The following is a 24695-nucleotide window of genomic DNA, read 5'->3' as shown; positions in this document are numbered from 1 at the left end:
AAGACAGACTAGAAAAATAGACTAGAAAAGACTACTTCTTACTTTGGTTTCTCTTCCAGCTTTTCAGTGGATGAATGCGAATCTAGATCAGAATGAAGTAATCTGTCATCTTGAGGGGAGAATGATCTGTTTGACTCTATTTCAGAAATGTCTGTAAAGAGAGCAGCAAATCAAGACATTCAGGATTTGTTTAAATTATATGCACACCTGATCACCACATTTATTTACAAAGCTTTCATATACTGACCTTTAAGCCTACTCCCATTTCAAGGTAGATTTGACTAGAGCTCAAAAAGTGCTGTATACCTTTTAGTGCTTCCATCCTCCTCTCTCCACCCCCTGAAAATATTTCTGGAAGGTTTCACACTCACATCTTACAACTATTTTGAGCATAACACATACTCATTAACTAGTCTTAGCAGCTTTTTACTTGAGGTTTCATGGAGGTTCCCAAAAGAACACCACCTTGACATTAAGAGTCCTCGCATCATTGCTCTTCAGTGACGAAAGAAACAGAGTAGACCTCAGACTTGAACCACATCTCAGTTTTCACAGTAAGACCAATAAAAATTTGCATCCAGTATTCTGACATCAGAGCAGCAAATATATTGCACTAAATAATGTAACACTCTGTTCCCCCAAATATCCTAGGCCTTTCCCAAAGCAAGATTATGTTGAGAGATACAGCTCACATACTGTGAGAGGTAATTTGTACAGAACAGATCCTGGAAATAGAAACCAGTTGTCCAGGGGGACTTAATTTCCTCTTGTCCTGGCATTTTTTACCTGCTGTTGAATGCTGTCATGAATGTTAATGCCCCCAAAAGCAGAGACCAGTCCAATCCACCTGTTTTTAAAACTGAAGTCATTTAATAGAGCAGCTGATTTGCTTGTTCTGAGAAGTAAGATTGATTCTACCAGAACATTGCTGTTTCTATCTCTGTCCCTGCCCCAAACATAATTATATTATTACCACAAAACCCTTTCTCCTGAAGGAAGTGGGCTTGATGCTTAATTGCTATTACTTAGGTTTTGTATGTTTTTTTTTGTTTGTTTTGTTTTGGTTTAATTTATTTATTTTTAAATAAAAAACTTAGTATTACTCTATCACAGCAAAACACTATAAGCTCCATACCGTCCCTGCACAGAGTCCAGAACTTTTTATCCACATTAAACCTCACCATCCATTTCCGAGTCGCTGTCATTCAATGAAGGAATGTTGAGCAGTGTCTGCTTTCTGTCCCTAAGGACAACCAGCTGCAGCTTCCCCCGTGACTTCTCAATCAACTTTCGGGCGTCAGCTAAAGACATGTTCTCTGTCACTGTACCATTGATCTGGACATAAAAAGGCAACAATAACATGGCAAGTAAGCACAGAAGTCCATATTGTGCTCAAGTCCAGTAATGAACTTGACTATAACATGACGTACTCCAGAGCAACCACTATAAATGACAAGTGTCTGCTAAACTGCTATCAGTATAATCAGAACACACCTTAAGAATGATATCCCCTTCATGAAGGTTGCCATCTTTGGTTGCTAGGCCAGTACGGGTCATTTCTTTTATGAAGATCTGACTTCCAAGACGGAGACCATATTCTGGAATCAGGAAAATGAACGGCCATAGCTTAGAAGATGAGTGAGGACCCTTTTTTTAAAAACTAAACAGTGTACATGCAGCACAGCCCATTATAGCATGAGAAAAGAAAAAGAATGCAGACCTAGTAAACCCACTTAACCCCAAGATAACTCTCCTGCTTCTGTGTTGTCACTACAGCCGAACAAACAGCAGTCCAAAACCAATCACAGATGGATAATTAGTTTGCCCCTTCCACAGCAGAACAATGCCTTCGTTCTAGATGTGCTTATTAACATGCTGGACTAGATTCTCTCTCTGTATCTTACTTTGCATGGTGTAGAAACAGACAAAAAATGGCCAAAAAGCACTAACAGAAGGGCTGAGTTTTTCTGTTTGGTTGGGTTTTTTACCAGTTACTCCATGCTGACCCTGTTCTATCTGTACCCCAGCAAGTGTCCTGTTTTTTTCAGGAAAGATGGTTTTGATCCTTTGATCCAAGTTACTTGTATCAGTATATTTGCTACTTAACAAAGAAAGGCAACACTCTAAAACACCCTAGAACAACAGAAAACGAAAGAAAGAGCTATCTGCTTTAAAAAAATCACCACATTTAAGTGAATCTGCAGACCATATATATGAATGGCAGGAATTATGATATCATTAATAGCTACATATAAAACTTATCCCTATCTGTATACCTATCTGCATTATCTTTACAAGTGTAAACAGTATATGCAGGGGAAGAAGAGGAAAGAGGGAAAGGGATTCTTCCCAGAGTCAGTGAAAACAGAGGTTAGCTCCTGCATATGAAGCTTAAATGAGCAAAAATTCTTCCAAATCTCAACAGGACAGATTAGAAAATAAAACAAAACCCCAACACCCACACAAATCCCACAAACAAACCACTACCTCCCTACAAAAAAACCCCCACCAACAGTAACATCACAAAAACAAACAACACAAAAAAAACCCAAAACCCGAACCAAATGAACAACAAAAATCCAAACCAAACAACACTAAAATCCCCAAACCACAAAAGAATGCACAACCTAATCTCAGACATGCTTTATAGCACAATAATCTTTATTTCACAGGACATGAAAGATCAGGCTTTTGGCTTTCCCTTATGCACTCCAGTATTCAGCAAGGAAAGGCTGTTTCAGCTGTTGCTATTTCAGTGTTCTTTAATGACTTCCTGAAGTATTCAGAGCCAAACAATCCTCGAAACTAATTTAATTATACTGAAGGGAATAAGTGCACAATTAAAAGCAGAGTCTACTCTTCACCCTTTGTAGCTGACCCTTTTGCAGATGTACCAAGTGCAATCTGAATCACGATCAGATCCATGTTTCCCACCAGAATCAGAAGAACAGGACAGAGAAAATGGAAAACCAAAGAACACAGTGTCTTGAAAAGACTGAAATGATGCAGGTGAGCAGATTTTTGTTCAAAGGTAAGTTCAAGGTCCTGGGGGGAAAAAGCATGCCAAAGCAGCCAGGAAGAATGAAAAAACAACTGAAGCGATCAGTTAGAAAATTACAATATTTAATCTGTAAAAGTAGAAAATATTCATCTCCTCTCCCTCCCCAAACAAAATAACAGAATGTATTAAAAATGAATTCCTCTCCTCCCCTACTATACCTACCTTCGTTATGCCTGCCTTTTGTTAAGAGAACACTGACTGGTCCATTCTGATCCTGCGCAGGTCCTAGGTACTCATGTTGGTGGTGTATTTCAGGTGAAGGACTTCGGGAACGAAGCCTGTCCCGACTTCGACTCCTCACTTCCCTCCCATATCTAGGATCAGGTTGAGATCCATGATGATAACTGGGTGGGCTGTAGTCTCCTCTGTAGTCCCGTTCATAGCCACCATCCCTGTCGATGCTCCTTCCCCTGCTCCGATCTCTTCTATAGTCTCGATCCAAGCTCCTGTCAATGCTCCTGCCTCGACTTCGATCACGGCTGTAGCTGCATTCCCTGCCACGGTCTCTGCTTTGGTTACGTCCTCTGTCATGTTCATCTCTGTAGCTCTGATCCAGGCTGTTTCCCCAGCTTTGGCTGCGCCCTCCATTACCGCTATGCCAGCTTCTATCCGTGTAACCACTTCGAGCACTTTTGCCATCAAATTCTGCGTGGTCATCCATTACATCTAAAGCTCTGCTCTCATACTCAGGGGATGGGCTCCGCCTCAATGCAGCAGCCTGCACCTTCCTTGGTCGTTTCACTACCTGTTCAGTCCAATATGAAACAAACAAAACCCCTCCAATGGTCAGAACATGAAATACAACAGATTAATATTATTCACATTTCAAAAAGAGGTTGGGGGAGGGGGGAAGAAAACAACAATGTTCTATTTATAGAACAACCAGTAAATTAGATGACTTAGATGTACAGAACAAGTATTTACTAATTGGAAGGATAAAGAAGAGCAGAAGAATTAAAGAAAAAGAAAAAAAATCAGATTAGATCAGCAAACACATTCTTTTACCTGAGCAAGAGTGTGAGTACTTGACATTCTTTTTCTAGGTGACTTCTAAAAAACATTTCAAGTGCCCAGAAGAGAGAGCAGTAGATGCCTCCCTCAACTAATGAAAGCCAATCTGGACAGCAAATCCTTGCAGATGGTCTGTGTACACAGGACATCGTTTGCCTCATGTAACTTTCATTTTTTTCCAACTATTACTCATAATTCAGTAAAATTAAAGATTCAGGACATAGATTTTATTCACAGTTTTTCAACAGGATAATGTTGTGACACTTGTTTAACTTCCATTTGTTTCACTTGTAGAAATTATGTCTTTGCTTTGTTTTATTTACTTGGTACATTCTATTGGGCAAAGGCTTGCTTTGCTTTATGCATTTATAGTACACTTGATAGAAGAAAAACAAAACCTTGGCTGGTTACACAGGTACGTACCACTGCAGAGTGAATACATTTGTAATTTACTTACAATGGTGGCCACTTTTCCACTCTTCCTAAGCTGTTGGACTGCAAAAGAATGTGGAACATTTTCCATTGGGGTCCCATTAACTATGACCACCCGGTCATTTTCTCTGGAAGTGGGGGAGGGAAAAAGGAAGAAAAAAGGGATTTAATATGAGTCTCCATGAAAACCCCAGAGCAAAATCTATTTTTCTTTTCAGGGAAGGCTATGGATTTCATCCATTTTAACAAGGAGTTTTGCTTAAAAACTGTGCTTGTTACACAAACCCTACAATACCCGAACACTAGAAGAAGCTTCCGGTATGTTTAAATATCAGACTTTGGATAGCAGTGTGCATTTTTGTACATGTACTATGTCCCACTTAAGTACCTTGCAATAGCGTCACATAAGATTTTGCGTTTTTTAAAGAATATTTGTGATGACCATTAAAACTTTTTTTTAAGCTCTTTCAGAATTCCTAGCCTTTCATACCTAGTGCTAGATTTTTTTCACACCAACGTAAGAATTTCAAGAGACCTTCAAACTGCTGCAGCCATAGCAGTGTTCAGACAAATCTTGACAAGTACCACTTCAGTACACTTTTCTGAAACACTGGCATTCAGGTCCCATCTACTCTGAAGAAAGATGACTGCTGGCAGGGGGGCAGGGAAACCAAACAAACTCTAATACACAAAAAGTCCCCCCTGCCTTGAAGTACAGGTCAAAATATTACTAACTTGTCTATTCAGACCTCTTGCATGTCAAATAAACCATTAAGACTGAACTCAGTCACCCACAGGAGACAGCCCCATAACACATGAGTAATCAAAAACCTTATCTTCCAGAAAGGCATTTCAGCACAAACAGTGCAGGAGATTTAAAACAAAGCAACAAACCTCCCAAAAACGAACACAAAATTACCACTCCTCCTATTCTTCTGTTTACTACTCAGTTACTAGCTTTACAGCGAAGCATTAGTTCAAATAATTACTGGCTACTGTGACATTTTTTGCTAGATAGAAGAAATCTTTAGTACTCGTTATTTTCTCTTCACTGTAATCAAGTCACATCACAATCTTCTTTTTAAATAAGAGGATTACATACTTTAAGCCTCTCTTTGTAAGGCACTTTCTCTACCTTCTGAATTATTCTTGTGCCTCTTTCCTTACCCTTCCAACTCCTTTTACTGAATGAATATCCCAGGACAACACACTATATTCCAGGATCAGTTTCATCCAGGTTTTATGGGAGAGTTAAAATAGCTCTCTTCACAGTCTATACATACAAAGATGGTATCAAACTTAATGTTGTAACACTATATCAAGAGCCTACTTTACCAGAAAACGCATTGCTGGGTTGTAATTCCCACACATGCTGAAGGTTAGAACTATACTCCTTGGTTTGTTGGAGGAATGGCTTTGCATTCAGTTTCCTTCAGAATGTGTTTTGTCTCAATGTGCTCAAATTGCTTGGTACTGCCTTATCATCAATTTACTTAGGATCCTACATAATTTGTGAATGTGATTTTATTCCCAAATCACAGACGATTATGGAACAGGATGGATGAGAGTGGTGTTGTGTAGGGATCACTGATATAAAACAAATGTTTTGTGGATTTATGTTGAGAATGGTTTGTTACCTGCTTCAAAAGAATCCTTTCATTCAGTCCTTCAACAACTGCTCCCATGTCAGCCTTTTCATTAGCTCACCAAAAATTCATGTGTGGCAAAATGGCCAGAATCTACCCTTTTGAATTACTATTACTGCACAACTTCGGCATTCTTCCAAATTGTCTAGTTCTCGTCAGGTATTCCAGGTGAAAGGAATAAAAAACTGATCAGCAGTGGGCTAGAAATGGTTTTTCTCAGCCTACAGATTTAAAACTACTTGTCCACGGTAGACATTGCCTCACCAAGGACAATATTACCAGAAGTACTACAGAAACACTTCATTTCTGTATTATTTTCTTCACCCATACCCTTAAAACAAGCCAGACAAAGAAATAAGAAATTGCTTACTGAAGTAATCCATCTGCTGGACCACCCAGGAGAACATCGGAAATTACTATTGATGTTTCACCATTTTCAAAATGAGGATTATCTCTGCCACCAGAAACTGCAATCCCAAATCCGCGTTTCGAATCCTTCACAACAAAAACAAATACAACAAAAACAATTACAACAAAAATCAATTCCATTCATAGAAATTTTGATAGGGAGAAGGAAGAGTAACATTAGTATTCCTGTGATGACACTGTACCTAGGTATTATTTCAAATACGACAGTTGTGTGCAGAGCTGCAAAAATACACAGAACCTGTAGGTTTATAACAAATGAGTTTACAAATCCATGTAACAAGATGACATGTTCCTGCGTTCTAAAACCTCAGTCTACAGCCTTGTGATGGTGAGTAATTAAGCAAAGGACTCAGTAACTTAGTCTGCATTTTGCTCTACTGGTTATTCATAACAAATTTATTGTTAGATAAATTTATTTTTCTAGTGATGCCTGGGAAAGTGGACCAGCTTTTCCAGGCTCTTATTTTCACCATAATTACTGTCTAGTTTGTAACAACTACTACTTGATCAAGCTCAACAAGAACATGGTTGATAACAATAAGCAAGCACTGAACTTGTGAATTCACTATGATGAGGTTGAACAAGGCCAAGTGCTGGGTCCTGCACTTAGGTCACAACAACCCCAGGCAGCACTACAGGCTCAGGGAAGAGTGGCTGGAAAGTTGCCTGGAGGAAAAGCATCTGGGGGTGGTGATTGACAGCCAGCTGAACATGAGCCAGCAGTGTGCCCAGGTGGCTAAGAAGGCCAAGAGCATCCTGGCTTGTATCAGGAATAGTGTGGCCAGCAGGACTAGAGAAGTGACTTGGTTCTGGTGAGGCCCCACCTTGAATCCTGTGTTCAGTTTTAGACCCCTCACTACAAGAAAGACATTGAGGTGCTGGAGAGAGTTCAGAGAAAGGCAATGAAGCTGGTGAGGGGTCTGGAGCACAAGTCTGATGAGGAGCGGATGAGGGAACTGGGGCTGTCCATCTGGGAGAAAAGGAGGCTGAGGGGAGACCTTATTGCTGTCTACAACTACCTGAAAGGAGGCTGTAGCATGGAGGGTCTTGGTCTCTTCTCCCAAGTAGCCATTGATAGGACAAGAGGAAATGGTCTCAAGTTGCACCAGGGAAGGTTCAGATTGAATATTAAGAACAATTTCTTCATGAAAGGGATTATCAAGCATTGGAACAGGCTGCTCAGGGAAGTGGTGGAGTCACCATCCCTGGAGGTGTTTAAAACGCGTTTAGACGAGGTTCTCAGGGACATGGTTTAGTGCTAGAGTTAGGTTAGGTTATGGTTGGACTCTATGATACTGAGAGTCTCTTCCAACTGAAATGATTTTATGATTCTATGATCACCTTCTCTCACAACCAACTATTTATGTAATTTCTGTGGAACTTGTCATTGTAGAAATATCAGATCCATAAAAGACCTAAGATAGCATTCGCAAACTCAGGGAAGTAAAAGTGTGCAAAGGAAGCATGTCTGTAACCCTAGAACTGAGTACTGTTAGTGACCTGCATTGCAGACAAGAAGGTGTGCAGAAAAACATACATTTTTTTAAACACACAGGTTAATTTTATCAGCTATTTAACGTAGTCCTCCTATCACTATAAAATCCAAATTAAGCCACATTTAAACAAAATATTTTAACATACTGATAGTGGCAAAGTAATACATCAAATTAAAGTGGTGCTTTTCCCTCAGCTCATATCATATGCCAGCTTGTGTTCCACTAATGCTAATATTAGGTGGTTATTTCTTTGAGAAGGAAAGCAGGTTTGTTTTGTTTTGTTTTGTTTTGTTTGTTTGTTTTTTTTTTTAAACAGCACTTTACTTGCTGTACTTAGTTTTACAGGAGACAGTCTGATGCTTCAAGCCAAAAGAGTATGAAATTCAAAATAATGGTAAAATTCATTGGTAGTGGCTGATGCAGCAAGTCCAACGGCCCTTTGTCACCTCAGTAGCATAAGCCTGTCTCAGAGGCAAAATAGTAATGCTCATTTATGAGATATTCAGGATCTGAAAAGCTGGAAATTACAGGAACTAAGGTCTGCATCTGCAGTCTTTCTGCTGTCTACCTGTGTAACCTGGAAAAACAATCTTTTCTCAAAAATTCAGCACATAAAATAGGCTGTGTAGGAAAGATCACAATTTTAACTTAGGTCATCAACTTGAGTTCATTGCAGAACATGTGAAAAAACATAAGCAGCATGGTACAGTTTACTAACTGAACCCAGATCATCAGAACAGCTGGGAACACCACCATCACTGCACACATCCTGTGCCACGGTGTGGCAGCCTGGCCATTAGAGAACTCAGAACAGAAGGCCTACTTTCTTTAACTCAACAGGACTCTAAGTAATGAGATACTTCCTGTTTTCTTGGTAGAATTGTTAAAAGTGAGATCTATAATGAGTGTATTTTAGAAATTTTGATGACAGTAGTTTTCCTTTAGATTCTACACTGGTAGATATTAAAGCTTAAAAAAAGGAAACAGTGTAATCATGTTTGGTGATTATTTATAAAGTTTGCACATAAACCATAACTACTTGATAGAACCATGTGCTTTGGTTGTAAGTTTATTCAATGATGAATTTAGCTATGTGGCTAGCATGTGCTATATTATACTGTAATCACAAAGACCAAACAAGAGCAAGTACAGCACTTACGTTGTTAATTTACTTTACTCAACCTGAAAGAGTCATACTACTGTGTAACTAGCAATTAAGTGTTAGCATGAAAAACATACCTGATTTGGACAACAAATCCAACCTGATCTAGACTCAGATATGCTAATAACATCTATCGTAAAACATACTTAGACTAAACTAATGCTTGAATATTCGTAAACTAAAAATATAACAGGCACTCACTCACCTTTTGTAAGGTCACAGTGTACTGTTCCCATATCAGCTCTTCCATGCCTGGGGCCTGTTGCACACAGAAACCAATTAGTGAACATAAAGCATACAACTATCTAAATGAAGAGGTGAAATACCCCATTAAAACACACGTATAAAAAATAACGTATGTATTCTAATAATTTGGTAGACTTGGTATGAAGTTATGTATTTCAGTTAATTATGATTTTTCTCTAAAAAGACAAAGAATATTAATAGGTCCAGGGTGATAGAATCTCTTCACATTTCACCATTTTAACAGCTCATTCTGATTTTCTGGGAAAGTCTCATTCAGCAAAATTATTTAATTCAGATCACACTAGCATTATATAGCCACACAAAATACTTAATACCTCTCCTTTCCAGTATGCAATAAGATTAGCAGTTGAAACTGAGGTTTTCAAACCAAACTAGCCTTCAGATCTTTTGCTTCATGTTCACGTGGATTTAACAAAATGTGTTGTTCACTATGAATTACATAAGTGAGTATTTACTTAGTTTCCTCTCATGAAATTAAATTTTACAGGAACACACCGTGTATCGCTATATAGTACTGGCATATCCATTTCTGTGACACTTCTCAGAAATGGATTTTTTTTTCCACATTTCCAGTTAAAACTGATTCTGAACTCATCAGTTTATCTTACATGATATAACCTGAAATCTTTCCAACATCACAGCTTAAAAATATAATACAGAATAATCACCCAGCTGTGATGCATCATATAGTACACAGCCAGTCCCTTCAGTGCCTGCCCTGTAAAACAAGGAGAAAAATGAGCCACAATATTTTACGCACTGCAGAAGAAATATCCAGGCATTGCATGAGTATGTGTATGCACATACTCAGGCCATAGGTTTATTTGTCCTTAATGCCAAAAGTGATCTTCCTTCTTGGAAAGCTAAGAGCTGGCTCAGAAAACTGATGTTCACACAGAAGCTCAGTTTTGACTAAATCATCTTTTTAAAGGCATTTATGGGATTACTGGCAACTAAATTCCAAAACAACAGAGAGAAGTGACACAAGAAGGGTATGCCTATACTTTAAAGCATGCCCTGTATTTCCAGAGTAGAAGTCTTCTAGCAGCACAAAACTGTTTAGCAAGCTAGCGATGCAGTTTCTTGAATGCAAAGAACCCCACAATGTATTCTTCCAGTGGATTCTGAGCACCCCAAAGAGGAACTAAGTTTGCATTTTCCACTGCACATTCATGTATTGAAAACCAAATTTAAAACATAAGTCATGCTCTGAGTTCCTGAGGGAATACACAAAACATTCAGCATCCTTATCAGGAATTTTACAACACTGAACAGTGTTAAATTTCCAGTGTTCTCTCAGAAAATGAATATTGCTCTCCAGTTCCCAGAACCTTTTGGGTCTAATTAAAAATTCATTTAAAATACATGGAGAGGATGGCTTATATTAAAAAAAATACAAGTAAGTATTTCTAAATTTCTACTTGTCTAGATCAGACAAGAATGAGCGGCATTTAAACTGTTAGTATTTAAACATATATGTCTTGGGTCAATTAATTACTCTGCTGAAGCACATGGTGAAATAATTCTGATATTTGCATTTAACCAGCTGACATGCCTAAGCCTTCAACTAGCTGACACTGAACCCTCCATAAGTAAAAAATTTCTCCTTAACTAAGCACTCTTCCTGTGTTGCTGTGGTAAACAGAAGTGACTAGGCTTGCTTGTCTGGCATACATGAAGACATGTAAACAGTTTACCTACTACTGATCCTTGTCTACATCATCACTGTCCTGCTTTTCTATATTTTTAAGCTCTGCAGAAAACCCGTCTGTGGTAAAGGAGGGCCTCAGTGTCATTCACATTGAGTTGGTTAACTGAAGAAAGGTTTAGAACTGAAAGACAGTGTCAGTATCAATGATGTATAAAATCAGAAGGACAAGCAGATGGGTTCAAAGTTTTTAGAGGCAGGGGAGATGGAATAACCTTTTTCCATCCTTCTCACTGTATAAAAGCCTCAACAACTTACATGTGCAACAAGAACATCACTTAATTTCAGTCTGCACTGTATACAATTCTTACCAAGACTACCTCCTAGCCCAAAATACTGAGCCCAGCTCTGCACAGGCAAAATAGTAAGGCAGGCAGGACAAAATCTACAAGAGCTTACTACCTGTGGGGACAAAGAGCAGCACAGCTGTCTTACTCTTCCAGAAATTCTGCCACCAGGTCTTTCAATACACTACCTGCTAAAGGAAGACCTGAGAAATGACTACTTATTCAGTACAATACTGCAGAAAAAAAGACGAAGGAAAGCACAGTAAAGCTACTGAGGGTGGATTTCTGGGTATGAAACAGGTAAACTTACAGGAATGCCTTTCCAGAAAACTAGGCCTCCCATGAGCAGTGGCACAAGTAAAACCTTGTGCACAACTGGAGAGATGCACTGTGTAGTAAATAAAAACACTGTAAACTAACAAAGTTAGGTTTATTTTGCTCTGACAAGAAAGTCTCTCGGTATCTGGTCATAAAAACAAGCAGTAAGAATGGAAGACAAACTACTGCCTACAGATGCTACAATTCAGGTCTTACAAGATGTTGAGCCTACAGTGTCATCTCATCTGTGCCTAGAAAAATTTCCTCATACTATCAGTGACTGTCTCAGGTACCTTCTCTGTAAATTTTGAGGGGTTACTTTTAGTTTGAAAACTGTTACTGAACATTCAACAAAAGCTAATTAAATAATTCACTTTAAAATTCATCAGCATATGTTACAGTAATAGACTTTCAGAAACTGCTCCTTGTGAAACTTTCTCCCATTTGCTGTATGCTATGTTAGTGAAGGAAAGCACACAATGTACTTGCAAAGCTCATTTTGTGCAACACAATCACCAAGACAACAGAACTAGTTCTGCCATACTGATAAAGCTATGCAAGTTCTGTAACACAGTTCAGAGAACTGAATGGTCACCTTGGAAGCCCATAAGGCATGAAACACATCTGTACTCCCTCAAATCTCTAAGTAATAATCTCTTTAACATTATGAAATGTACTGCTGCTTGTCATTGCCCATGATGCTAACCCACACTGACAGATTAATGGAGAAGACTGAGAGACTAGAAATATTATAAATCATCAGTTGAGAACTTGATCAAAATTAAGATTGAAGTCTCCACCACAACCACAAAATTCCTGTATTCCACATCTAATAATATGACTCTCCTCTGAATATGCCAAGGGATGGGTTACAAAAAGCCTCCCATCACCTTGCCAATTTCTTCACACTTCATCTGTAAGGGAACACAAAGGGATACTAAGCAGCCTGTGCATCCCTTATAGGATCACAATTTCACTGTAAGACTGCACACCAAAACACTGGAGAGAGAAAGGCAGGCAAAATGGTTAAAAACACCACTTCCAGTTACTGATAGTAACTGGTTTGCAAGCCTCCTCAGGTTTCACAATGATAGCAGGCTACCTGCAGTAAGTGCAAATTACTGTAATTAGGTAGTCTAAATTCATAAGTGACTAAAGTCAGTCCATTTCTAATTAGAACACTGTAGTCAGGATTTGCTTAAATCTGCCTAATGCTCATATATCAAAATGACAGGTGCTTTCTACATACCCAAACCAGACTGCTTAACAGAATCTTTGGCAGGAGAGTAGTCAAAGTGCTAAAATTGTCTGTGTGCTACTAACAGGCAGCTGTTGCAGCTCTCACTGACAGCCTTCAGAGATTTATGCAATAACTTGCTACTGAGAGATCACCGAATACAGCTTCATTCGCGCTGAAAGAACAAAACCGTAAGACCCGTCACAGCAGTTATCTGGCTATCAAACTGAGTTGGAGAGGGGAGGAATATACAAGGGGAGGAGGGGAAGAAAAGACTTGGAGCAACATGCAACAAAAAGCAACTCACGTGCCCTTTCAAAATCCCCAACTTTTTGACTGCATGTGACCACATTCTCTGCAGAGCTTGAGCTGTCTTCATTGTTGCAGGATATAATCTGTGAGGGGATGCCGCACATCCCCGTCTTTTCATCTGTTTCCACCACTCAACAGGGTTATGTAATTCTAATACAATAGTGGCCTACATACCCGAACAAATCCTGCCCTCAGTTTCACACAGAAACACATCAAAACCGCAGTAGGGAAATCTACTAGTTTAACGAACTCTCACTTTAAGAAACCCCAGAAAGAAGCAGTACCATATATTACATTTTTGTTTGTTGGTTTTTCAATTAAGTGCTAGGAACAAATCGGTATGTAGGAAGTTATTCTTCTTCCAAGCACTTATGGGCTAACTCTACCAGGAACCTACTTGAAACTTTAAAAGAAAAAAGGTTTAAGAAGCACAGTGCAAATTATTTGAAAATTCATGTTTCAACTATAATATTTTGTAGTAAAAATTACCACTTGTCTTGAGTAACACTGCAGTTTAGCAGCCGCTATCAAGTTTTACCAATTAAACTGCTGAATCCTTATGCAGAAATAACGGTATACATGCCAGTAATCCTGTCAACTGCATGTGCAAAATTACATATTAACACATGCAGAACTGTGGATTTTGCTCCAGCAAACAAAAATGGAAAGAGAAACAAAATTATAAAAGCTGCAAATAACAAGACCCTTCCTCTGCTCTCAAACATTCAGTATAATATTTGTAAGAATGATAAGCTAATCATACAGCCAAACAGATGAATTCAGTGGGAAACAGGTCAAGCTATCAGTTCCATCTATGCTGAAAAAAGGCTGTGAAATTTAAGCCTTAAGCGAACTTTTCACCTAGACTTTATGTAAGTAAGTTTCACAGGCAGTGACAGATAGGAACACGGGCTTGCATTTTTCATTAGTGGAACAAGGTATCTCCTTAAGAAATCCGACAGCAGTGGAAAATACGGAGTTTTTTGTGCATCTTTGGATGGGGGCTTGTTTTGTTTTTTGTTTGTTTGTTTGTTGGTCTTTTTGTGTGTGATTGTGGTTGGGATTTTTTTTTCCATTTAAAATCAAGACTAAATTCAACATCCTGCAGTTTGACTGCAACCCCCATCTCTGCACCAGGCAGAACTCAGATGAACACAGGCTTGCACCTCCAGCGCTGGGCTCCCGAAGGCCAACACCCTTTATCCCGTACCCACGGGGTCTGGGAGAAGCCATTCCCAGAGCACACATGTGGACAGAAGTAGTTTAAGAGTGTCATTAGAAGTTGGTTAAAATAGTTCAGAATTTCCATCAACACTTCTAAAGAATAAACTCATTCCTCTGAACAGACAGACCCACATTCACAGCTTCTGAGATTGTATTTTAAATGTATTTATTTTAACAAAAACAGTAGAAAACAGAAACAAATGTAAGGATAGATCCGAGACCTCTCTAGCCCTGTCTCAGCTCTCCTCCTCCTTGCCCTGATAAAGCTTCAACAACACTCCAGACAGAGACATCTCATCAAAAATTAAAAAAATTACTGTTATAACATAGAGAACAAAAATGGCAAAACATTGTCCTTAAGCTGTAGTAGTTATAAGAGCAAGGACTCTTCTTCCTTCATTTTGGATTGCCTTTTCCCTAAAGGAAAATGAGAAAGACTGATCTATTGACTATGCTAAAATTTAAAAGGAACCTGAAGAGACATTTTTTAAAAAACCTAAAAAAAAAATCAGGAAGTCTAGGAATGTTACTACAAGTTTTCTTGCATAGTCAGAAGAGGAGCTGTGAACAGACTGATGAGTTACACAGGAAGATGAAGGCTTTGGCATTTAGATATTTCATTTTGGAGGAAAACAATTTTTCCATGACAGGAATTCCTCTTTTAATTTTTTTTTTTTTAGTGACATGGAAATAAAAGTTTTTTGAACTACAAACAAACACCATTCCAGATGCTGACTTTTGACCTTACCTGCTTGTCTCTTTACAAAGAGTAAACTAAAGCCTAGCTTCACCCCCCCGGCATAAGACGACAGACACAATTACAAACCTCTCACATTCCACCTATTGACACCTATTATCCACAGACATTTCAAACTCAAACTTCTTGAAAGCAAGCTCAGCTCCAATGAAACACACATCTTAGTTCTTCGTGGGAATCTATCCATACAACAAGATGTTTATGAATCATGTGAGGAAACATAAATAGAAAACTAAGCACAATGATGTGTTCTATAAACTGGGATTGCAAAAAAGAAAAGCAGAAAACCCAGAAAACTCAACAGAGCAACCTCAGAATGTCACAAGAAAGCCTTACAGCAGGAGGCACCATCTCTCCACATACCCAGGTGAAGAAAGCTTTCTTACCTTGGCATGATCTCCCCAGCAGAAAAGCTAACTGCAAGTCTTACACTGACCACTGTCTGTTTTAGTCTCTTCCTGTCTAGCCAGCAAAGAAAAAGCGTGTTTCCTTATACATAAACTAGGCAAGGCTATGTAAGTAAATAGTCTTGTAATGAAATAGTCTTGTTGGCTCCATTACGGAAGTGAGCCAAAAAAGAGGCCCTTCTTCACTCCATCGCCTTCATTTGCTACCATGGATTTAAGCATAAAAACCTTGAAATCTGAGTCCAGGTCTTCCCTAAAGACAGATCCCATGCTGAAGATAATCAAGAACTTTCAAGTCTAACTGAAAGTCATCCATCTGTACAGGATGGGGACAGAGGCCGTTCTAGCCACTGACAGCAGTAGCCAAGTGGCAGGACTCCAGAGCTGCACCAAGATTTTGGCAGCACACCGGGTCTCAAAGACCAGATACATTACCAGGGGATTCAGAAACTGCCTTCACATGTCACCTGCCTACATAAAGGCAATTACGACAGACAAAACTGGATGGCCCTAGATTTATTGACATTCAAAGATGTTGATCCACTTCACTTTCTGGGGGATCCCAGTCAATAGACACTGGAGGCTGAGTGAAATAAAAAACGATCTGTATGTGCATCACTGTGTGGTGTGAAGGTCCACACTACCTCTTTTTCAGCTGTAGGTCATAGACTACCTAGGCTATTAAAACTGACTATGAAAAGAGAATCCCATACATAACACAAGCTGCATATCCAGAGCCTGTCAAGTATTATTAATTAGAATAATGAAAAACAACTGAAGAGGAACACGACCTTTACCAGGCCTTTCCCATGCAGTAAGGAAGGATGCTCAAGCCACTTTGGAGTAAGAAGGTTCTGAATGAAGTGTTTTCATGAAGTATTTGCATATGGTATGGTGGACCTTTGATTAAGACCTAAAAGGATGAGAAAAACTCTTTGCCCATGGATGTTTTACAACACAGCCAACCTTCACAAAAAAAGGAGGTACCTCATTTTCTACCAATAAATGCTCTAATACAAAGAAGCAATTCCTACTTTCTGTGTAGGTTCCTGCACCAATACAGCAACCCCCAGAAGAGCAACAGATCATCCTGAAGAAACAGGTTCCCAGAATGATAAATGTCTCAGCTCAAAGGAAGAGAAGTGATAAAACATGGTTTGCAAAAGATATCCACTAGAAGTAACGTGCAATTACTCTTCAACAAAGCAGAAACTCCTTTATTTGTAAGTTGAATGTCATTATACAGAAACACAAACATAACTTTCTAATGCAAAAAAGTAATGATGTCAAAGACATTTCTCAATCATGTTTCACTTAGAAAGTACACTATTCACTTCCTATAATCTGTAAATTCTACCTACAGCAGCACTGGCAAATGCTACAACATGTATTCCAGGCATTCAAAGACCAATGTTTACTTAAGGAGCACGAAAACTTTTAAACCATCAAATGAGAACTGTTTACTAGAAAATAATGAAGGGTGGTTTTTTTGTTTGTTTTACTTCTTCTAAGCAACAGTTTGAATCCAGCAAGACAACACCCACAGTGATTACTTGACACTGTGCTCAACAGTATTTCACTATGAATTTTGCTTCCAGTTAGCAAAACTACTCCTTCTTAAAAATTACCCAGTGCCAAGGTTGTAAGCTGAAGAGCCAGGAGCATAAGTCAGGCTTCTTGACTTCAAGTCAAGTAGCCTATCCACTGAAATGTGTTGTGCAGGAAAGTAAACACACAGATTTCCTCCAATTCTGACAAACAGAAGTGCTGTGGTTTAACCCCAGCCAGCAACTAGGACCACACAGCCACTCTCTAATCACCCACTCTCCCTCTTCCCCCACCTCAACTGGGATGTGGGAGAGAACTGGAAAATAAAAAAAACACAAAAAACAACACAGCTCCTGGGTTAAGACAAGGACAGCAGAAGAAGAGAGTAATAATAACAAAAATAACAATAATACAAAACAAGTGATGCACAACACAATTGCTCGCCACCCTGAACACTGACAGCCTTTCGGTTCCCGATTAGTGGCTATTTGCCTCCCAGCCAACCCCAGTGTACATATTGTGCATTATGTCATATGGTAAGGAATACTCCTTTGGCCAGCTTGGGTCAGCTGTCCTGGCTTTGCTCCCTCCCAGCCTCTTGAGCACCTGGCAGAGCATGGGAAGCCAAAAAGTTCTTGACTAGGAAGGTCAAAGAAAGCATATCCACCCTAGTGAACAAGACTGACAAACTGGTAACAATGGATGAGGAGAAGGTTGAAGTACTCAGAAATTTCTTTGCCTCAGTCTTCCCACACCTCTGGAGTGGATGAACTTCAAGATGGCAACTGAGGGAGCAAAATCCCTCCTACTGTAAATGAAGATCAGGTTCATGATCACTTGAGGAACCTATGGGACTTGACAAGATGCCTCCCAGAGTCCTGAGGGAATTGGCTGATGCAGTTGTCAAGCCACTCTCCAAGACATGAGAGGTCATGGCAATCATGTGGAGTCCCTGGTGACTGGAAAAAAAAAGGAATAACATGCCCATTTAAAAAAGGGTAGAAAGGAAGATCCTGGGAACTACCGACCTGTCGACCTCGCCTCTGTGCCTCAGAAAGTCATGGAACGGATCCTCCTAGAAGCTATGCTAAGGCACACGGAGAACAGGGAGGTGATTCCAGACAGCCAGGGCAAGTCCTGGCCTTCTGTAATGGAGCAAAAACTGCATCAGTGCACAAAGGAAGAGCTATAGATGTCATCTGCCTGGAATTCTGTAAAGCCTTTGATGCACTCCCCCACAATATCTTTCTCTCTAAATTAGAGCTAAGGATTTGATGGGTGGACAGTTTAGTGGATAAGGAATTGGCTGGATAGGGTAGTGGTCAATGGTGCAATGTCTGGATGGACACCAACACAACTGGTGTCCCTCAGGGGTCCATACTGGGACTATATCTATTTAATATCTTCATCAATTACACAAATGGTGGGATCGAGTGCACCCTCAGCAAGTTTGTGGATGACACCAAGAAGAGTGGTGCAGTTCACATGCCTGATGGACGAGATGCCATCCAGAGGGACCTGGACAAGCTCGAGAAGTGGGCCCAGGTGAACCTCATGAGGCTCAACACGGCCAAGTGCAAGGTCGGGGTCGGGGCAACAGCCAGTACCAATATAGGCTGAGGGATGAAGGGATTGAGAGCAGATCTGCAAAGAGGGACTCGAGGGTACTGGTAGATGAAAGATTGGACATGAGCCAGCAATGTGCACTTGCAGCCCAGAAGGTCAGTTGTATCTTGGGCTGCATCAAAAGCAGCATGGCCAGCAGGTCAAAGGACGTGATTCTGCCCCTCTGCTCTGCTCTGGTGAGATCCCACCTAGAGCCCTGTGTCCAGCTCTGGAGCTCTCAGTAGAGGAAAGACATGGACCTGTTGGAGAGGGCCTAGGAGAGGACCACAAAAATGACCAAATAGATGGCGAATCATTTTTGACACCTTCTATGACAAAGCAACGTCCTTGGTTGATGTGCAGTGATCAGTGGATGTTGTTTACTGGGATTTATCTAAGGCTTTCTATATAGTTTCTACTGACTCTTCCTAGGGACACTGACATGTTACCCTATAGACAAGTGGTCTCTGCAGTGGGTGGGTTGACAGAGGGCGGTGGTAAATGGCTCCTTTTCAAACTGGCAACCTGTCACGAGTGGGGTCTCCTAGGGACCAATATTGGGCCCAATGCTGTGTAATATCTTCATAAGTGATCTGGATGATGGTATCAAGTGTACCCTGATGAAGCTTGTTGATGACACCAAACTGAGTGGGCAAGCAGACACTTCAGAAGGGAGAGCCACTCTGCAGGATGACCTGGATAGGCTGGAAGAGTGGGCTAACAAGAACCTTATAAAGTTCAACAAAGACAAGTTGTCTTGCACGTGGGAAAACATAATTCAGGAGTGCATCACATGCTGGGATCTCTGTAGAAAGGAACCTGATGGACAACAAGCCCAATGTAAGTGAACAGTGTGCTGCTATGACAAATAAGGCCAACAGGATGTTGGGCTGTATTAGCAAGGGCATCACCAGCAGAGACAAAGAATTATTTCACTCTACTCAGCACATGTCAGGCCATACCTGGAATATTGTGTTCAGTTCTCGTCCAATACACAAAAAAAGATGTGGACACACTGAAGAGAGTCCAGAGAAGGGACACAATGATGATCAAAGGTCTGGGAAGCCTGCCATAGGATGGAAGGCTGAGAGAATGGGGCTTGTTTAGCCTTGAGAAAGGAAAGCTTAGAGGAGACCTTATCACCATGTTCCAGGATGTAAAGGATAGCTAGAAAGAAGAGGGCGACTCCCTTTTCAGTAGGAGTCACATGGAAAAGACAAGGGGTAATGGGTAGAAGTTACTCCTGCGTAGATTCCAATTGGACACAAGATGGAAATTTTTCACGATGAGAACAATTAGCCATTGGAATAATCTCCTAAGGGAAGCTGTGGACTCCTCAACATCGGACACTTGTAAGATTCACTTGGATGGGGTGCTGGGCCATCTTGTCTGGACTGGACTTGTGCCAGATGATCCTTCTGGTCCCTTCCAACCAGGTATTCTATTCTATGATTCTATTCTATTATTCTTCTCAGGTTCATTAAGACTACCTTACATCTAGAAACAAGAACCTTTTGAAGGCTGACAGAAGACCAACATCATTCCCATTTTTGGCAATTCAGGTTTCTCTTCCCAAACACGCATCTACCTCATAGGCTTGGCATGGTTTTATAAGATATTAACTAAAAAACTTCCTTTTGACCATAACAATTTCTACCCCGCTCCTGCTCATTTACATGCAGCCCCCTGACTCACTCCAGGTTTGGTTCTTCAAAGTAGGCCCAAACAGCTCCTACAGCATAAAAAAACTGCTTACTATTTCTTAGTGGATTACTCTATTTCCTTCATCCACCACTAAACCATGTCCTTAAGTGCCACATTTACACATCTTTTAAATACCTCCAGGGACAGTCATTTAACCACTTCCCTGGACCACTTCTTCAAATGCTTGATAACCCCTTCCGTGAAGAATTTTATCCTAATATGCAATATGAACCTTCCCTGGCACAACCTGAGGCCATTTCCTCGCGTCCTATCACTTGTTACTTGGGAGAAGAGACCAACACCCTCCATGCTACAACCTCCTTTCAGGTAGTTGCAGACAGTGATAATGTCTCCCATCAGCCTCCTTTTCTCCAGGCTAAACAGCCCCAGTTCCCTCAGCCGCTCCTCATCAGACTTGTGCTCCAGACCCCTCACCAGCCTCACTGCCTTTCTCTGAACTCTCTCCAGCACCTCAATGTCTTTCTTGTAGTGAGGGGCCCAAAACTGAACACAGGATTCAAGATGCGGCCTCACTAGCACCAAGTCACTTCTCTAGTCCTGTTGGCCACACTATTCCTGATACAAGCCAGGATATTGTTGGCCTTCTTGGCCACCTGGGCACACTGCTGGCTCATGTTCAATCAACACCCCCAGATCCTTTTCCTCCAGGCAGCTTTCCAGCCACTCTTGCCTGAGCCTGTAGCGCTGCCTGGGGTTGCTGTGACTCAGGTGCAGGACCTAGCACTTGGCCTTGTTCAACCTCATACAGTTGGCCTCAGCCCAATGACCCAGCCAGTCCAGATCCCTCTGTATGGCCTTCCTATCTTCCAGCAAAGCAACATTCCCACCCAACTTGGTGTCATCTGCAAACTTACTGAGGGTGCACTCAATCCCTTCATCCAGATCACTGATAAAGAGATTAAACAGAACTGGCCCAAATTCTGAGCCCTGGGGAACAGCACTTGTGAACAGCCTCAAACGGGATCTGACTCCATTGACCACAACTCTGAGTCCAGCCATTCAGCCAGGAGCAGGGAAATACAAGCAACACAGAAAAAACTTTTAATGGAAAATACAGGAAAATTAAAGTTCCTGAGTGGCTTTAAGGGTACCTAAGAGTATGAGAAAATATATTCTCTCCTGCTTGTTAATCCATCTTTGCTAAAACAAGAGATTACTACCGTCATGCATACACTTTATCCTAGCATATCGTGATAGATATTAACAGGTCATGTATCTTGTCTGTTTGCCCATATTCTAGAAAAAGCATTTATGGAAGCTTTGCAAATAATAATGTAACTATGATATAATCTCATATATATTTTAAGATATATTAATAAAAATGTATTTTTATATACGTATATATATACACACACTAAATACATCTGCCCTTGTAGTACAGATGAACAGAAAGCAAGCCTGCTTTGTTTTCCCTCTCTCACTGCATATTGAAAAGCCATACAAGTACCAGCAGCTGCATTTCCATCTCCCACTGAACTTGCAGGGCACTTAGAAGTCTAGAGCAGATCAGCAAAATAAGGTAGGAAATCTCATATTCCAGAAGAAACCCACCGAGTTTTTGACAAATGATTTTTTGCACACTGCAGACAATCTACGGAAGCCAGCAAAACTTGAGAGCTGAGAACTCGCAACTAACACAGAGAGACACTAGGTGGTGCAGTGATTCTGCAACTCACGCACTTCCCCTGATAGATAAAACAAGACGTTAAATACAGAATTTCTTTAGAGTTTGAGAATTTAGAATCACAACTTCATGCTATTGCTTTGGCACACTGCATATTCTTACTTCTCTGAAGAACTGGTTCAATATAGCACAATATCTTCACTTACTTCCCAAACACGTTGGCATTTGAGTGATTTTCCTAAATATAAGTTGCAGCAGTTAAAAACTTCTGAGAAAGGCCTAACATCTTGTTAGGCCAAATCCTGTTTCACAGTTTCCCTTTCAGACAGAAAATGATGGGAAATATGATGTTAAAAGAAAGTGTTTGGTATTCTTTGCTTTGTTTCTTTGATCTTAAGCACAGATCCTATCATCAGTCAAACGGATGATTTTTTTTTAATTCCAGCTTTATTAAGTTTAAGTGCCTTTCCACCACAATTATTTCAAGAATTAATTGCACTGTTTATACAAAGGAAATAAACATATTCCCCAAGCAGTTGCATGTTCTGAAAAGAGAGAAACATCTGGTACTCCAAAGATAAACCATGCATATTACTCATCAGTCACACCAAGACAGCATGGAAATTGGTAGCTGAAAAATTCTGAACTATATTTTGAACTAATACTACATGACAGTTGCACCTACAGTCAAAAATATCACATTTTAGCACTAGCAATAAAAATTAGAATTATAGTTACATTTTTGGAGTGAAGCTTTTTCTTCCAAGCTACTTTTAACCTGAACTTAAGACGTTTATACATGCAAGAAGTACCATGAGGTCCTTTAAGGTCCTGATTCTGCTGACGTCATGGCATAATTTCTCATTGCACCAGAAAAATCAAGCAACACACACTGGAATTTCCTCAAATTCATTCAGTTGTATTTCACAGTACTTGTGATCTCTGACAATAAGAACAACGTTTAATCATTCCAATTCAATACCCATGAATTACTCCAGGATGGTGTGGTGCCTTTTAAAAACTATGATGCTTCTTGAGCAACTATATGTCTAACAACTGCCTGTTCCCTCTTTTACTATTGGAAGGGGGTAAATGCTAAAGCAGCCATGTGAACTGCTTTGATGGCATGCTACCAGGAGCAGGTTCTCATTTACCGTTGTGGGTGGGGGTGAGAAGGGGTAAAAGCAGTATTTACCCACCAGAGTATAACCAATTCAGTTCAGAACCTTTGCATGGCATACAAATTTAAAACATACAGGCAAAACTTCTAAACATTTCTGGGTTGGGGTGGAAGACACAAGCACAGAGTTTACACTTGTTACAGCTGAATTCTACTGAGCGTAGATGCATACATATGCATCATCAAAACCCAGTACAATATCCCATTACAAACTGAACAAAAGCCTATTCAAGACAGGGAGGGGACAAAAAAAAAAAAAAAAAAAAAAAAAAAACCCACAAAACTGATTATTGTGTCCAAAACACAGCTGCAAGATACACAGGTCTTACCTACTGAAAACCTAGAACTCATAAAAATATAGCTTGGATCTCTTTCAGGAGCAAGTTCCCTCCACTATCTTTTGCTCAACAACAGTTCTGTCATTAACCTGGTGAAATTATGCTGCAATTGTTCCAGTGCTTCCCCCCACAGGAAGCAACCAATTGTTCAAAATTTCTGAGGGAACAGCTTCAATTGAAATACAAAATTGCCATTTTGGAAAGAAAACAGATCCCATGTCAAAAAAAACCCAAACAAACAACAACAAACAGGGTGAGGGGAGGCAGCAAAAATGTTTTAAATTATTTTGGGTTTTGTCTTTTAGAATTTAATTTCTGCCTCTTCAGAAAAAATACCGTGGCAACTAACATTTTTTCATCAGAGTTTTCTTCCTTTTTACATGTTGCTTCACAGAGGAAAGCCAGAAACTGTTCTTCCCAAGTGTTCTGAGACATGCAGCACTAGCCTTGGCAACACTAAGTTAGTTTCCCACAGGTGCTGAAGGGGTTCTACAGAAAAGAACAAACCTCACCTCTTGGGCAGATGGCATGTGCCCAGTCTTGCAATAAAGTAGATTTCCCCTCCATCCCTTTTAAAAAAAAAAGACATAGCAAGGCTTCAGGAGACAAAAACCTGGAAGCCATGTCGTTTCAGTTGAAGATCAAAATTAATCTAGGCAAAAGGCTAACATATCAATTATATTTGTTTATGTGGCATATGTATTTACACAGTGGAAAGTGAGATGAGTTTATTTACTGTTTTTTCTGAATGGTTTTCGTAGACTTTCACTTTGTCAGACAGACTAAGGTGTCTTTGTCTCTTTGTATACACTAAGAGAAGGTAACACTACTACTGAAAGGACACTGAACTTTCAGTTCACCTTATCAATAACTGCTTTAAAGACTGTCTCTGACTTAACTACCCCCATCTACTTTAATTGT

General features: G+C 40.0%; 1 protein-coding gene across 4 annotated transcripts in view; it reads right to left on the bottom strand.

Moving 5' to 3' along the window:
* TJP2 (tight junction protein 2) overlaps positions 1–24695 on the bottom strand; it is an 85252-nt gene that overhangs the window by 14840 nt on the left and 45717 nt on the right. For all 4 annotated transcript variants that reach the window (XM_071802080.1, XM_065860645.2, XM_065860644.2 and 1 more), the window contains 7 exons: positions 9443–9496; positions 6521–6645; positions 4530–4632; positions 3224–3806; positions 1495–1598; positions 1182–1335; positions 43–151 (listed from right to left, as the gene is read on the bottom strand). In XM_071802080.1, coding sequence (XP_071658181.1) covers positions 43–151; positions 1182–1335; positions 1495–1598; positions 3224–3806; positions 4530–4632; positions 6521–6645; positions 9443–9496 — 1232 coding nt within the window. The remainder of the gene's footprint in view (positions 1–42; positions 152–1181; positions 1336–1494; positions 1599–3223; positions 3807–4529; positions 4633–6520; positions 6646–9442; positions 9497–24695) is intronic.

This window comes from Patagioenas fasciata, chromosome Z (genome assembly GCF_037038585.1).
Source record: "Patagioenas fasciata isolate bPatFas1 chromosome Z, bPatFas1.hap1, whole genome shotgun sequence".
NCBI lineage: Eukaryota > Metazoa > Chordata > Aves > Columbiformes > Columbidae > Patagioenas > Patagioenas fasciata.
Note: the sequence above shows the minus strand (reverse complement) of the source record. Positions and strands in the feature narration are given on the sequence as shown.